Source organism: Anoplophora glabripennis, unplaced genomic scaffold (genome assembly GCF_000390285.2).
Source record: "Anoplophora glabripennis isolate ALB-LARVAE unplaced genomic scaffold, Agla_2.0 scaffold557, whole genome shotgun sequence".
In the NCBI taxonomy this organism is placed as follows: domain Eukaryota; kingdom Metazoa; phylum Arthropoda; class Insecta; order Coleoptera; family Cerambycidae; genus Anoplophora; species Anoplophora glabripennis.
This window is the reverse complement of record NW_019416797.1, coordinates 140,272-157,097: the sequence shown is the minus strand read 5'-3', so window position 1 is coordinate 157,097 and position 16,826 is coordinate 140,272. Positions and strand designations below refer to the sequence as shown.

The following is a 16,826-nucleotide window of genomic DNA, read 5'->3' as shown; positions in this document are numbered from 1 at the left end:
GTGCATAGGAACTTTTTTGTTCATAATGTGCCAAAAAAATTTTCCGGAGTGAAAAGATCAATTTTTACAATTCGTTTAAAAAAAGTTTGTTTAAACAAATGGGCACCAGATTTCCGGCCGGCATCATCTCGATTCATGTTAAAGAACATCTCACGAATCTGAATATGCAAAAAAATCGAGTCGGAAAATTTCTCCAACGGATGCGAGGTTTTCGCGACAAGGCGAAAACCACACAGTACAGAATCTTTAGCGTATCTGTATCTAAATCTTTAATCTATACTGACTTATCTTTACTCTATTGGTATCGAATAGGTCGATATGCGCTATCGATTAAACTCAGCTGCCTATATTTAGCCGGTAAAGACTCTACACATATGATATATTGATGGAGTAACGTTAAAATATAGGTAGATACAATAAAGAACTTTATTAAAATATGTACCTATATGTACGGAATAGTTTTGCAAAGATCCTTTATCGACTCCAGAGAGGTATTTATGATATACTGTATCGGCCAGGTTCAGATGCTGTGTAGTTTATATCTTTATAAGAAAAGAAAATTTTATTTTTATTTAATCTTTCGCTTATATCGAAAGTATTTAATATTCTGTTTTTTTTTTATCACTATATTATTATATTAAGGAATGGGGATGGTTTACATATACATATAACACAAATTATATTAATTTAAAAACAACCTTATTGTAATCCGGCAGTAGGATTTGGACTGTGGACCTTCCGTGCCGTAGTCCAGTACGCTTCCACTGTGCTATTCTCTGAATAAATAATGTGTTTCTTAAAAAATATGAGTTGGAATCGAGTACCTGGCGTGGTGTAAGTAATTGATGTGTATCTCTGCAGCTTTATATATGTGGTATAATGCCGAAACTAAACCTTAAACAATTTCGTCGTCATAAAGGTAAAAAATTCGTCAGATATTACACAAGACGGGAGCAAAATATTAATAACATTGATGGAAATGAGGACATAACAGCTAGTCTCTGCACACCTAATGTAATAATAATAATAACAGATAATACAGATTCAAAGAAGGTTGTCACTGTCATCAATATACAAAATGAAGACGAGGTTCATTTGTTGAGCATAACGAAATAAGCATGGACTCACTATTAGCAATTAATAATGTGAGACGGACAATTACGACAGTGAAACTTGCACCACAATATCAGAGGATAAGAACTTATTAATTGATGCAAAAATCTCGAGAATGGGCGATACGAGGAAACATTGCATTGATACAGCTTTCTCAATTACTCAAAATGTTGGTCAAATATGGTCATCACAACGAGCTTCCCGCAAATAATAATATCTCTACTCCTCATTCTAACCACGAGAATTAGCCCAGAAGTCGAAGATTTGTGCGGGAGAGGAGGCGGCATATTATCATTATTAAGTAGGCCACATTTGCGCCCAGGAACGACTTAGTAAGCCCTAACCACCACTCTAGAACTCCTTTGCAGACACCACGAAATGTGAATGTTATTCAATTAGACAATGGATATTATGTTCATATGAGTATTAAAAAATTTTTAAATACATTCTATGAAAAAAGGAAGCTGGATATTTTAGAGTTAAATTTGGAAGAAATAGATTTAATGTAGATGGCACTCCTAGTGGCGGTTCTGACTTCTGGCCCATTTTGGGAAGTGTTAGCAATTTTATTGATAGTCAACCTTAAGTATTTATGGTGGGAATATATAATGGCCTTAGTAAACCAGAATCATACAATAATTATAACCCAGTCTGTTGGGAGGACACAAGATTCCAACGTTTCACAAAATTGATACACTTGAAACTGCCTTTGGAAATCATCTTTGGTTGCCATTTTAATGCCTAATTATTTTACTTCCGTTTTAATTCGTCTGGACTGCCGGCGCTTTGAATTTGGAGGTTAAGAAATAGCTTTCGGTGTTGTCTAGTTCTAATACAGTTACAATAAAGATGCGGTAAAGATATGCTCTATTTATGCGATAGAGATGCGGTATAGTTTAAATATAAATATAATAAATAACTAATAAAGGTAGAATGAAAAATACCGGTACAGATTTAGTAAATCTGCGGTAAAGGTTCACCATACAACTTTGGTAGATATACGGTATAGTTAAGACAAAGGATTATTTAAGATGCAATAAAGCTAGATATATAAAGTTAACAAGGTATATTTGCTATATAGTAGCAATAAAGGTTTCATCCGTACAGTTTACAATATAGACACGGTATAGGCGCCATAAATATACGGGCGATAACGACAAATATATACAGCATCTTTATCTATCTTTATCGAAGAAAAATATCTTTATCGAATGGTTATACATTATACAACTCGTGTTTTTTAAATAAGTGGCAATGAATAATCTTAGATTACTGAATATTTTGTACTTTTCCCCGGTTTGGCATAAGCGTCCAGAGCAAGATTTTGAACTTAAAATTTTGTGTCACCTGAGAAACATAGGTATTTGATAGGTTAGTGGCGCCCTAAACTGCGTACTCATCTGCGTTCCGTATCTGTATTTGTACCATGTATTGTAACATAAAGAGGAGCGGAGCAATAGTGTGGACGGTTCGTAGTTCGTAATAAGTAGGAGCACAAGATACTAAGTGTCAGTGTATCAATCAGCGTTGCGGTACTTATTCTGTAAACTTTGTACACACAAAGTTTACAGAATCCATAATCCCTCATCCATCCAGATCCATTCCATGATCACACGATCATGGAATGGAGTGAAAAAAAGTGTTTAGATAGAATCGAAGAGTACAAAAATACCCCAATTTTTGTGGGATCGGAAAAATAAAAACTCAAAGTTATAGCTAATCTGTCTTGCACTGAAATAGCTTTCCTAAATTTAGTATCTCTTTTTTGAATTCTTGGTCCCACTAGATTGATTAAATATTCAAAATCTGAAGGATGCATGCGCGTGAAATTTTTGTAATGTCCGCTGATTGATTAAAATTTCAAATCTGAAAGTAATGCAACGCCACTTCTTTCTTTGTACAATACATGTTTCCAAAATCTTCGTGGACGTTTATAATTTTCCACTATATCAATATCAATTTATCAATATATATTAAAATCCGATAGCTCCGTCTGCGTCGCACGATCGGCCCGAAATAGGGCCGATCCGCCGGACGAAAGGCTTTTTCCTGGGGCCGCGTAGCGGCCCCCGTCGTCATTCCCGCGTTGCGACGTCGTATTTAGAACGCGCTAACTCGACGCCTTCCCCATGAATTTTCCGAATTCCCCAGGTTCTGCGAGGGGCGTGGCCCAATTTTTGTGTGAAAAGCAATAGTCCGACACTCCCTCCCGCTGAAATCTGACGGTCGCCGATCGCCTCGAATCGCGGTTTTTTATTTTTTATTTCCCCCATTTTCTACGATATTTTATTTAAAACCGTGCCGAAAATACTAATATTTATCGACCGGGTGCCTTCTTCCAAATTTTATGTACAACTTTCCGCGAAATCAAACGCGGGATTCGAAATGCGGCCGTAAATACGTTAAAATGCTCTGTCTAGGAAGGCCGAAAAATCTGAATTTTGCCCTATAAAATTCCTTCTCCGCGAGCCTCGAAACGGCGTGCGACTTGGCACAGATACTCAGTCGTTCCTCCTTAGTCGTTCGGGGGCATTTTTGTAACGTTTTTTTCGCGTTTTCATATTTAATTTTGCCTTCTTTTTGGGGTCTGCTCGACGACAGACGACCATTTCGCAAGCCGTAAGATTGAAGCTTTAAGACACGCCCACCGGGAGAAAATTGGAACGTCGTTAGAAACGTCAGATTAATTATGTCAAAATAATTTCACGCCAAACGCGAAAGACGTCTGTGGGGTCGCGGCGAACCGTTATTTTACCTTACTAGGCCTTTTTTAACCTTGATACATTGCTACGCCACGACATATACAGGTATTTCTTATTATTAGGTTAGGTTGTTATTTACATTTTCGTAGCTCTACCGTCTGACATGCCTACGATTAGGATACCTGTCGCCCGAATTAACGTAAGTACTTGCCCTCTAAAATTGCATAATTTTAAACTAATCCATAGTACCTAAACCCTTTCTATTAGTACATTTGCTTCGTTAGTTACCTACTATACATTGCATTGCATTAGTATTACTTACTCCCCAAACATCAAAAGTTGCGAAAAATTATAGAAATAAATTGGGGCTAAACTACTCTTCCGAGTCATGGGATGTTATTTATCTGTTTTATCCCATTGTGGATCTTTTGCGAGACGACTTTGTGTTAGAAAAATGCAAATTTAACATTACAAAAATTTTTAATTACTTCAGCTGTGAATGAAAATTAAAATATCAATATAGACGGATCGTTGGAGAAGCAGTCGATAGCGCATTGGTAAAAACGGCCCGTTGTATTCGTTAGGTCGGGGTTCAATCTCAGACGAGGTAACCTAACATTTTTTTTTTATTTAATGCCGCAATTTAATTTTATATATGGACTCATCTTTTTAAACCATTCTGTAACAAAAAAATACAAAATTTCAAATAGGTTTCCATATACAGGGCATCTAAAAAATTGCGTTAAAACTCGAACAGTCCAGAGGCTCATATACCTATTTCAGTTTATTGATTGCAATATTTTTATGAAAAATCTGATATCGTAGTAATCATATGCTTTCTACAAAGGTATGTACCGAATGTTTCATAAAAATGACACAGGTGAACTTTGATTTTACTTATCTCTTCACTGTTTCTAATTTTTTTTTTTAAATCTTTTCATGAAAAGTTATATAGTTGCTAACCAAAGGGTTTTTTTGAAAATCCATATACTGCATGTTCTACATAACTGACCCAAGTCAAAATTATCGGTCTAGAGACTTCTGTATATTTCAGAAATTTATTGTCGCAATATTTTTATAAAAAATCTTATATTGTAGAACTCAGAGTCATTTTGCAAATTTATATACTGAGTGTTTCATAAAAATGACACAGGCGGACTAGGATTTTTTTCTCATTTCACTACCTACCTAAATTTTCAAATAGATATTTCTACACACGGTGTCAAATGTTTCTTGCAATTTATGTACAGGATGTTTCATAAAACTGACACAGATGGACCAGATTTTCTCTGATTCATTTTGTTAATTTTTTCATGAAATCTTTTGAAGTTGTATATTTACTGACCAGCCGCTTTTTAGAAAATCCATATATGTACTGGGTGTTCCATAAAATTGATCCATATCTGAAACGGTCAATTTTTATCCTTTTCACTTTTAACTTTGTCTTTATTTACTAAAGTCTTTTAATGAAAAATTGTATACTTATTAACCAGTTGTCTTTTTGAATTTTTATACTGAGTATTTATGACCAATAGAACGAAACTTTCCTTAATGTTTTTTCCTTTTCTATATTTTGTACTGAAGTCTGCAATATTTTTATGAAAAACCCGACTAACCAGGTGTTTCTTGCAATTTATGTACAGGATGTTCCATAAAACTGACACAGGTGTACCAGATTTTCCCTTATTCATTTTGTTAATTTTTTCTTTAAATCTTTTGAAGAAAAGTCGCTTTTTTAAAAATCCATATACTAGAATTGGTGTTCTATAGAATTAAGGGCAGTTTTATTTCTTTTCACTTTTAGCTTTGTCTATTTACTACAGTCTTTTAATGAAAATTTGTATATTTATCAAGCAGATGTCTTAATTTATTTTTTTTACCATTTCTGTCTTACCTACGTAGTCTTTGGATGAAAAATTTTATATTTACTAACCAGATGCCTTTTTGGAAGTTTGGAACAAACTTTTCTTATTCTTTTCTCGAACGGGGCCTACTCTTTTTTGATAAACATTCTCCTCATACTTTTATATACAGGGCGTTTAAAAATCAAAGTACAGGGTGTTTCAAAAAATATTATATCTACTAACCAGTGAGGAAAGCACCGCGGAGCGGTGCTCGGGCCGCGCGCAGCGCGGCTCGAGGGCCGAAGGCCCGAGAGAAAGGTCAAACTCCGCGTCAGCGGAGTTTGCCTGCCTCTCTAGTTATGTATTAATATATGTACAAACAGCACTTGTTATCATAATAGATTCGTCTGGATATGAGGTTTTTACGACGAACGTTCTTCGAACACTGCGAATAAAAATGGTCATCGTAGTACGATACATGCCTAGCGTACACATTATGAGCCGATACTGTATCGCAGCAAAACATGTTACAAATACAGATACGGAACGCAGATGAGTAACCGGCTTAACGCCTTCAATTACCTTTACAGTTCTAAATACTGTACGACCAGCTGCAACTGTGTGCTAGTCGACGTTTCTGCCACAACATCTTTAGGGCGCAACACCAACGGAAAGAGGCATGTTTATTTCATTTATAACTTTAATTAGGTTTAACCAACAAATTGCTTTTTTTGAGACTTTTAGATCTAATGGCGTCGAATGTACTGCCCCTTGGCCGCGGATGACCTAACAATAAGACGGACCCCCTTGTCCTATTATACTATATATCTAATGATGAAGAAACAACTGCTAAAGGATATGTATACCTTTAGTAATTATTTTTTCCCACTTACCTTGAATATTAAAAAGTAACTTTGCCCACGTCGACAGAACAATAAGAGATACGACGTCACCAATGCTAGCTGCCATCGGCGTAGCCAAATTGTCAGGGTTTAGTTTTATTTTGTGGGATATGATTATTAAGGTGATTAGAACGATATCTGAAAAACAGGACTGTAATGAAAAGCAGAGTTGCTGGTAGATATTTAGTTACCTAAGAAAAAACATGATAGCGTTGCCGTTAAGACGCTTGATGTTGCTAGCAACAACGCGTGGATCCATCGGAAATTCCCATTAATCAACGCTGACGCCCCTACTGCGAAAACAGCAACAAGACATGACGCCACGATTGCTTGAATCTAAAAGCATCATGTAAAATAATTATTTCTGGCAACAAATGTGTTAAATAGCAAGAGCAGTAGGTAATTTATCCCACGTCCCTTAAAGGAATAAGGTACACTAGGTTGCATACAATATTTTCCCTATTACCAGGAAATATCGTAATTCACGTGCAGTTATTTAAAATACCATGTTTTTTGGGTATGTTATGCCAGATCTAAGTCTGTGTTGTCTGTAACAGGCAGCAACTGATACATAGGCCACGGCATAACAACCCGAAACAAGGTATTTTAAAGAATATCTGAATTAAATTAAAAACAATCTATTTCATGCACTAGTGTACTAGTTGGCAATTTGAAAGGCAGGGACGGGCTAGGTGATATTGCACGTTGGTATTGTCAACTAAAAATCACAAACCTTAGCGTCATTAATATTCATGATTTATTTACAATGAACAATGACAAACCGTTGCATCTACGCTCGAGATAATGCGATCACCGATTGGATGAGAAATTACACCAATCACCAGCCAGTGGAACAGAATTTTGTATTCTAACGTAAAATTGATCTTATTCTTTCAATAACTTTTAATTTTACCGAAACTGAATTATCAACATGAAGGAAATAAAATTACTGATTCAAACAAAATTACTGTTCACGTGGCTTGTAATGATCCATCCGTTTGGTAAAAATATTTAGATTTTAAGTACTGTATAACATGCGTAACATTAATATTTTACACACAGCAATACGTAGAATAACTATACCGGCTGTTACAAAGTATCTTCTCACTACAGGGATCTCAGAAACGGTAAGAGATACGAAGTAACTTAAATGGGGGCAAAGCTGCGTAATCAGGAGAACAACATAATGTCTCTAAAAATCAAGGCTAACATGATTAGTTTTCGAAAAATTTGAAAAAAAAAAAACGAAATCTTGGAAATCCGTTTTTGTTTCATTTCAACCCTCTTTGAGGTGATATTGAAAAAATAGAAACATTTTCTCATGGCAACTTTTTGCCCTCTATCGAATGGCATAATCAATTTTTATATGTAACGTTTCGTCTCTCCAGGACCATCATCAACTTCATTTTTTTTAATTATTTATTACATTTTTTACAAGCCTTCATGACCCCCAATACTATACTGCCTCAGCCCAAACCAGATTCAGACGTTTTGTCTCGAAAAATTCTTTTTCAATGTATTCGTTCCAAATTTATCTAATTTTTTTTTAGATTTTTATGTTTATTGAATTATTATACACTCTAAGTGTCGTTAGACCCTGTGATATCCACCTAGTTATTTAAACTATTACCATCACACGTTACAATAACATATTATTAGAGTTTTAATTCCGTACTCATATTTATTTCTAGGTTTCTCGAGTGCTCAAAATTCAAACAAATTTCGATCAAATTTTTTTCAAGATATTCATACTAATACATCTGATATGCTCTTTCACAGTCGCGGTTACAAGTATAATAAATTCCGATCATATTATGCTTATCTCCATTTTCAACATTTGCTAAAACGGAAACGTTTTTGAACATTTAGTCACTGTAACCTTTTAAAGTATAATATTCATTTGGAGTTTTGGTTGTTCATATGCATTTTTAAGAATTAATTTGTCATAATATATAATAATAATAATAATAAATTGTCTTTATTTCCAAACAAGAAAAATTTAATACATAGTGTCAATAAATAGGGCGAAGTGGCAGTTTAACTGCTTTTCAACTTAACCCTAATAAATAAAAGAAAGTAAATTTAAATACAATGAAATGTGAATAGAAGAGCGTACATAATAAATTCTATTAGATCTTAATAAGTATTCTGCTGGAAAAAATGAAAGTATACACTGAAAGAGCCATTGGGAAGTACCAGAACGCTTTTTATACTAAACAGTTAGTCGAGAAATTGTATTGAACTACATCTTCATCGATTTCAATTAATTAATGATATGAGAAATTTGGAATACCTACCTAAAAAAATATTAGAGTAACGACCATGACAATGAAGGGCTCAAAGGCAGCGGTTACAACACAAGAAGAAATTGAAATAAATAAGGAAGTAAAACAAAGGGAATGGACTATCTGCAACATTATTTAACATGGCGCTAGAAGGAATTATCACAAGTTCAATCGTAGCGTTAATATCTAAAAACAAGACAATTAGGCTAGTCATTATAGGTTTTTTTCGGGAAAAAAATACTATTAGAAGTTTCTCTGCGGAATATTGTTCAGAAACGTGTTATAAACAAAATATCAAAAAATCAACTCGAGACTAGTTGGGAAACTTTGTTAAAACAATGGTCAAAGTTATGGAATAGTGGTTTTTTGACTCGCGTAAAAAAACTGTTATTCATAGAGAAAAAAGGTTTATACAAAAAAGGTAGGTATTAAATAAATCTATAAAATAAGACAAGTCCGATTAAGTTCCAATAATTTGTTTATGTGCAAGAGCTCAGAAATAGTCGAAAATGTCCCCTTTTTTCAATTGCTAATAATTAATGCAATTTTCATCGCAGACACTTATAATTCAGGATTTTTGAGGCATTTTGCACCCTTAATAAGTGGTAAAAATTTCAGCCCGAAAGCTTCATTAGTTTGGCGTTGGCGGAATTTGTTATCTAAGAAGATGCTTTTTTCAATTCATTTTTCCCAAGCTCACAGGCGTTGTAGAGTTTCGATCATTAGTTGTTTTTGTACCTAAATAGTTGTATTGACATATGCATTTACTGACAATTTAATTTTTCAAATTTAATTAGTTTAAAAATTACTTTGAAAAAATGTTAAATTGTTAACTTAGGTAATTATTATAAAATAAAATAGTAACCTCTATACTAGTTTAGTTAGTACTATTTTTCTTCGAATTTAAAAAAAATCGTTGTTCTAAGTTGATTAGAAGCTGAGATATTTTTTTTTTATTTAATTGCAGTGACCTAAATTATTAATATTAAGAGCCGACATTTGTAGAGAGTATACATTAAGAGCTATATTTTCATGTCCTACATTAACATTAAGGTGAATTCAACTATTTCATTGCAAATAAGAAGATAGCGGCGATGCGTTCTATTACTCGGTCTAGCGAACGAGTGGGAAGAGCAAGGCGGAGCATGCGCGCTTAACAATTTAATAAATATTAACATTTTTTCAGTCATTTTTAAACAAATTAAATTTGAAAAATTAAATTATCAGTAAATGCATATGTTAATACAATTATTTAGGTACAAAAACAACTAATGATCGAAACTCTACAACGCCTGCGAGCTTGGGAAAAATGAATTGAAAATAGCATCTTCTTAGATAATAAATTCCGCCAACGCCAAACCAATGAAGCTTTCGGGCTGAAATTTTTACCACTTATTAAGGGTATAAAAAGCCTAAAAAATCCTGAATTACAAGTGTCTGCGATGAAAATTGCATTAATTATTAGCAATTGAAAAAAACGGCCATTTTCGACCATTTTTGAGCTCTTGCGCATAAACAAATTATCGGAATTTAATCGGACTTGTCTCATTTTATAGGCTTATTTAATACCTACCTTTTTTGTATAAACTTTTTTTTCGCTATCAATAATAGTTTTTTTACGCCAGTCAAAAAACCACTTTTCCATAACTTTGACCATTGTTTTAACAAAGTTTCCCAACTAGTCTCGAGTTGATTTTTTTGTATTTTGTTTATAACAGGTTTCCGAACAATACTCCGCAAAAAAACTTTTACTAATAGTATTTTTTTCCCGAAACAGGCTGTTTCATGTCTATAATGACTGGGCTAAATACTTACACAACAGCAGAAGAATATAACAAAGGCTAGAAAAAAAACAGAGATAAATATAAATGTAAAACAAGTGAGAGTGATAAAACTATAGAATTGAAGAGTATATAATTTTAAGTACCTATATGGAAAGTATTATAAATGATCCAAATAAAACGTAAATCAGTTATAAGACCAATGGTGACATACGCTGCCGAATCGATGTATTTAATAAAGAAATAAACATAAATAAAGAAAAAGGTAATAGATGTACCATAATACACTAGAGTGAGAAATTATAACAGAATAAAGTCGATGAGAATAAGATGGTACAGACACGTGAATAGAATGCAGAGCCGTTCAGTGATTAGAAGCCAATGGTACATCGAGCATGAGCTATTTACGACCCGAAACGCTTGAACGAGAGATTACAGCAATTGCGCTCTGCTTTTAGAGGGAATGGATACACAAATAGGAATATCGAACAAGCCATCAAGGCACCTAAGGACAAAGAAAAATATCGGCCAACTCCCTATATACAGGCTGACTACTATAAGAGGGCCACTCCTATGTATCTCGCTTAATATACGACGCACGTCAAAAATCTTTATATGTTTCTTGTTGCATTTTTTAAGGTCTTTATGCTCGTAGAAACAAATTTGAGATCCATTGCCTACTTTGTGAGTAAACATAAAAAACCCGGAAAAGTACCGAAAGTTTAGGGTCGTTTAACTTTTTTATTTTAAGACATAAAGAAAACTTATTTTAATAAAATTTCATGGCAAAATTGATATCTTTCACCTGGTTAAACAGATATTTGAACTATCGTATGTAAATTGCTGCGCCCTCTACACGGGCAAAAGAAAATTGTCATCGAAGTAGGCTGTGGCCACAAAAAATTCCTTGTTTTTTCTTCTTTAATGCGATATACTACATGTCCCATTTATCTTTTATATTTATTACATTTTTTATAATTTTGATGTAAAAAATATAAACATTTTCGTGATGTTTAAGTTAATGTTTTCAACACGTCAAATATAAAGAAAAATAATAAATATAATGTACTTCTTTTAAGCAAAATACAAAGTTTCTTATTACATTATAATAGTATTGATTTTTACATTAGAGAGAACTGAGCCTTAAACATTGTTTTTGCACGGATAAAGCAGCTTACACTAAGTGTAGCAAGCTATGACCAGTAATGTCAACATTTGACAAATTGTTTATTGTTGTCATCTGTTGGTTTGAAAATTGCTACAGTTCATTTAATTGTGATTTAAAAAACTATAATTTTCAATAAAAATGGTATTTTCAAATATTGAGAAGTATAATATGTTTGTGTTGTATTGTCAATACAATTTCAATTCTGCCCAAGCACTGGCGGAATATAGAAATAGATTCCCAAATGCCACCCAACCCAACAGAAGAACTTTTTCAAAATTACGAGAAAACCTTTGAAGATATGGATTTTTTAAGGACAGGGGAATAAAATCAGCTAATGCTGTTACTAACATAGGTAATGCTAACAGAATTTTAAATTATGTGAATAGGAAAAATGAACAAAACACTGATACATCTTTGAGATAAATTGAAGTAACCTGCAATGTAAAGAAGGATAGTGCAAGAAGGATATTGCGAAAAAATGGTTTAAGATGTTATAAGGTGAAAAAATTGCATCACTTGAAAGAGGCAGATAAACCGAGGAGATTAAGATTCTGTAGGTGGTTACAAGAATGAAGGAGGGAAGATCCTTTTATATGCAGATGAATTCTGTGGTCAGATGAGTCAAACTTATCTAATAATGGATTTTTTAATAGAAACATTCACTTCAAATGGACTAATGGTAATTTACATTGGCACAGAGAAACCGCATTTCAACAGAGGTTTTCAATAAACCTTTGGGTAGGAATTCTTGATACCAAAATCATAGGACATTACTTCTATGATGGTAAACTGACGGGTGCCAGATATTGCAGATTCTTGGAAAATGAATTTAGCGGGTTGTTAGATGATTTGCCACTCGAAAATAGACAAAACTTTATTTATTTTCAGCAAGATGGAGCACCGCCACATTCGGAAATTGCTCCCAATTACCTTAATGAACAATTTCCAGGACGCTGGTTGGGTACACATGGACCCATTGAATGGCCAGCCCGTTCCCCGGATTTGTCACCCCTTGACTTTTTCTTTTGGAGTTATATAAAGGATAAAGTCTTCCATACTATACCAGAAACTGTGGAAGATCTAAAGTTAAAAATAAGAGAAGCTTGTGCCACGGTGCCTCCTGAAATTCTAAGAAACGTAATAAATGCTGTACCAAGGAGGGTCTGACTATGCGTCAGAAATCGAGGTGGCCTGTTTGAGCATCTTACTTAAATTATTATTATTTGTCTGTGTTAGTTATACTAGTATTAGCTGTTAAATTAAATATTTTTGAATTTTTTAGTTTTAAGATTACCTTTTCTGATCTAAATTTAAATAAAAATTGTTTATAATTTAGCACTACTTATTTTTACTATTGAACTAATAACAATTGAATCAATTAAATTAATGTTTTGAGAATTTAGAGCACCTCAATTCAAACGTAAAATGTAGGTACCTTGTTATCGCTATCGAAAATATCAATGCATAAATATGTACCAGTTTTTTTTATAATAATTAATATTCTTATAAAAATATTCTTTGTTACAAAATTAAATTCGTCTGATCAGGAATGTCGCATTATAAGAGGCACTTTTTTCTCTGTAACTACTTACAGAATTTAGAGCTTTCCCTTTCCTCAATGACACTTTTTTAATTTATAACACCTTCAAAATGATAGTTTTTCAAATAACAATTTTCAAGCCAACAGTTACGTATAACAATAAACAGTTTGCCAAATGATGACATTACTGGGGTAATAGGGGTAACACATTTGTTTTTACAGCTTGCGACATTTAGCGTAAGCTACTTTCTCTGTGAAAGAACAATGTTGAAGGCTTAATTCTCTCTAATGCAAAAACCAATACTATAGTAAAGTAATAAGAAAATCTGTATTTTGCTTAAAAGAAATACATTATATTTATTAATTTTTTTGTAGTTATTATGTTTAAAACAAATTTCTACATTAACATAAGCAATACGAACATTTTTATATTTTTTTATATCAAAATTATAAAAAATGTAATAAATATTAAAGATGAAGGCGACATGTAGTATATCGCAGGAAAGAGGAAGAAACAAGCAATTTTTTTGTAGCCATAGCCTACTTCGATGACAATTTTTTTTTGCCAGTGTAGAGGGCGCAGCAATTTACATACGATAGTTCAAAAATCTGTTTACACCAGGTGAAAGATATCAATTTTGCCATGAAATTTTATTAAAATAAGTTTTCTTTATCTCCTAAAATAAAAAAGTTAAACGACCCTAAACTTTCGGTACTTTTCCGGTTTTTTTATGTTTACTCACAAAGTAGGCCATGGATCTCAAATTTGTTTCTACGAGCATAAAGACCTTAAAAAATGCAACAAAAAACATATAAAGATTTTTAACGTGCGTCGTATATTAAGCGAGATACACAGGAGTGGCCCTCTTACAGTAGACAGCCTGTATAAGAATGCACTGACAAGAAGGAAGTATTTTAAACACATATTGTCAGGAAGATAGGGACAGCCTTTTCCAAACTTTAGGGGGTTATAGAGGACATTGCGGAAGACAATTTTTGTATATAAACCCCTAGTTGGAAATGAGTTGTTTTGTCCCTGGAGAAAAGGCTTCGTTATTTAAATAATTGTTCAAAACAGCTTGTGGTAGGTTAGTCTTTAGTTCGATGCAAAACCTCTTCCTCAAAGACCTCTGTCCGTATTTCATGGATGTCAATTTCCTACATCTGGTTTAAAGCTGATTTTTTCTCTTAACCGACGATGGATTGACGAAAATGTTCGGCAAGAATGTCGGCGATTCGAAAAGTGCTCAGCTTCTATAACGTTGCATCTTGCCTCCCCATAAATAAGATGCATATCTGCAGACTCTTCGAACGTAAATATATCCATTTCAATAACTTAGAATTAGAAGCAAAATTTCGTCCCAAACAAAACAAATGTGAAACACTCAATTAGGTCCGATCATTTGTTACGTGAGAATTCTGTTCATTTGTTTCACTATTCCTCACAGCGTGATACAGATGACATTGCATGGCTAGATTAGATGAGTATAGAGCTTTTATCACACAGTTGAGGATAAAATCAATGTTTACCAACATCGTGTATGGGACATGCATTTGGTAAACACTTATCAGAAGAAATAAGATCAGAAGATTATTTTGTTTTAAAATTAGTTAAATATCAGTCTTTTGGTGTCGAGATAACATTACGATTTTGGACAAAAATTGCTCCAGGCCCAAAACGGTTCATTTGTACATATGCAAAAATTTTCTACCACAATGTCCTCTATATCCCCCTCAAATTTGGTAAAACCTTTTTCAAACACTCTGTATTTGCGAAAAAGAAAACATTGGACAAACAGGGTGTCACTTGAGGTATAACGTAACATATGCAAACATAGGGCAGATATAGGACACGTGATAGATGTAATTAATACCAGGTTTCTGGCGAGAGAGGTGTATTTTGATCAAAGTTTTCTAGGAAGGTAATAAAAATCCAAAAGGATCGATATATTTTATATGAAAAAAATGGTCAAAACTATCTGAAATTTGGAAATGATTCATTAAAAAAAATCAAGGACCAGAACGATACGGAACTACACGCCCTGGACCTTCGCAACACACACGCTCGCACGCACGCAGATTGTAGAAAACAACTAGATCACATAAAAATCTATGAGGGTGTCCCTACTAAAAAAATGTCATCCCCTAAAATTTATCACTCAATCTTTTTTGCCAGTGAAGTTACAGGAAAAATAATATTAATATATGAACATTTTAACACCCTGTATCTCCGTAGGGAAGCGTCCTATAAAAATTTTTTATGGGGCAAAACTTGATTATTTTCAACGGTAGAAGACGCTACTAAAGTTTGGCTAAACTTATCATTTACACCCTGTATACCTCCAATAGTTCTTAAATTAATTTGCTTTATAGTTCAAATCTTACTTAAACATTCGACATTTGTCTAGTGTACCATTTTTTTCTCAAAATTGATTACATTCTAATTGTTTTTATTTTTCTAAATTGTCCATTTGTGAAGGAAAATCTGTTTACATAATATTCACTTCACGGTGCGCACAAAATGGATATTATTTTTAATGTTATCAACATCAAAATTTCCAAAATGCAAAATTAGTTTCTGTGGTATTCCATACATGGAAATTAAAAACGCTACAAATTTATGCGTTTTCCTAAGTAAAACTGTTATGAATTTAACAAACTATAAACAAAATATTTTAACCTTAGAAATATTACCTGTACTAAAATAATGTTTCCAATTATCATTTTCAAGATTTCCTTTTTACTGTGCATGTTTCCCAAGTTAGCTTGAGTTGACAGTCTCGAAGCGAGACACATGTCCAGATTACCTTTTAAACCGAGAAGAGCCGGGACCAGGATCAAGAGAGCGTTGATTTCCTTGAACACCTTGTATTCCTGAAAAATGCGGAAAATTAATTTGCGGTGAAATAGGCAAAGAATTAAAATTAACTTTAAACCGATAAACTGTAACAGATTACCCCTGAACATTTTAGAAGCGATACCAAACTTATTTTTTCCATTCTAAAAATTATGTACCTATTTTTGTATTTATTAATTTTTTCATGGGTCCTCATTTCTTATATAAATATTTTAAGTTAGATATAATTTCAAGTCCTTTACAAGGTCTGTTCAGAAAATAACCGAACTTTTTGAATTACGCACTAATGCAGATATTTATGAATATGCGGTTGGCAGTATAGCGTTGCGCATAACTTCTTTTGTAACCACATGTTCTTGATTGTTAATTTAATTTTCATGATAATTCTATTTCGGAACGTGTTTAAGTGTTGGTAACTATTTTTGAAATGAGCGATTTTCTGAAACAACGATGTAACATAAAATTGTGCGTGAAATTGGGTAAACCCTTCACGGAAACGTTTCAGGTTTTGAAACAAGCTTACAGAGATGATGATTTGGACCGTACGCAATGTTACGAATGGTTTTCACGATTTAAAAGTAGTCGTCATTCAATTGAAGATGATCCTCGACCAGAAAGGCCTTCAACTTCAACT

The 16,826-nt window shown here is 33.4% G+C and overlaps 1 protein-coding gene across 2 annotated transcripts in view; it reads right to left on the bottom strand.

Annotated features, from left to right (window-relative positions):
* LOC108911529 (solute carrier family 41 member 1) overlaps nucleotides 1-16,826 on the bottom strand; it is a 134,216-nt gene that overhangs the window by 11,809 nt on the left and 105,581 nt on the right. For both annotated transcript variants that reach the window (XM_018716495.2, XM_018716496.1), the window contains 3 exons: nucleotides 16,030-16,209; nucleotides 6,753-6,897; nucleotides 6,553-6,699 (listed from right to left, as the gene is read on the bottom strand). In XM_018716495.2, the coding sequence (XP_018572011.1) occupies nucleotides 6,553-6,699; nucleotides 6,753-6,897; nucleotides 16,030-16,209 (472 nt within the window). The remainder of the gene's footprint in view (nucleotides 1-6,552; nucleotides 6,700-6,752; nucleotides 6,898-16,029; nucleotides 16,210-16,826) is intronic.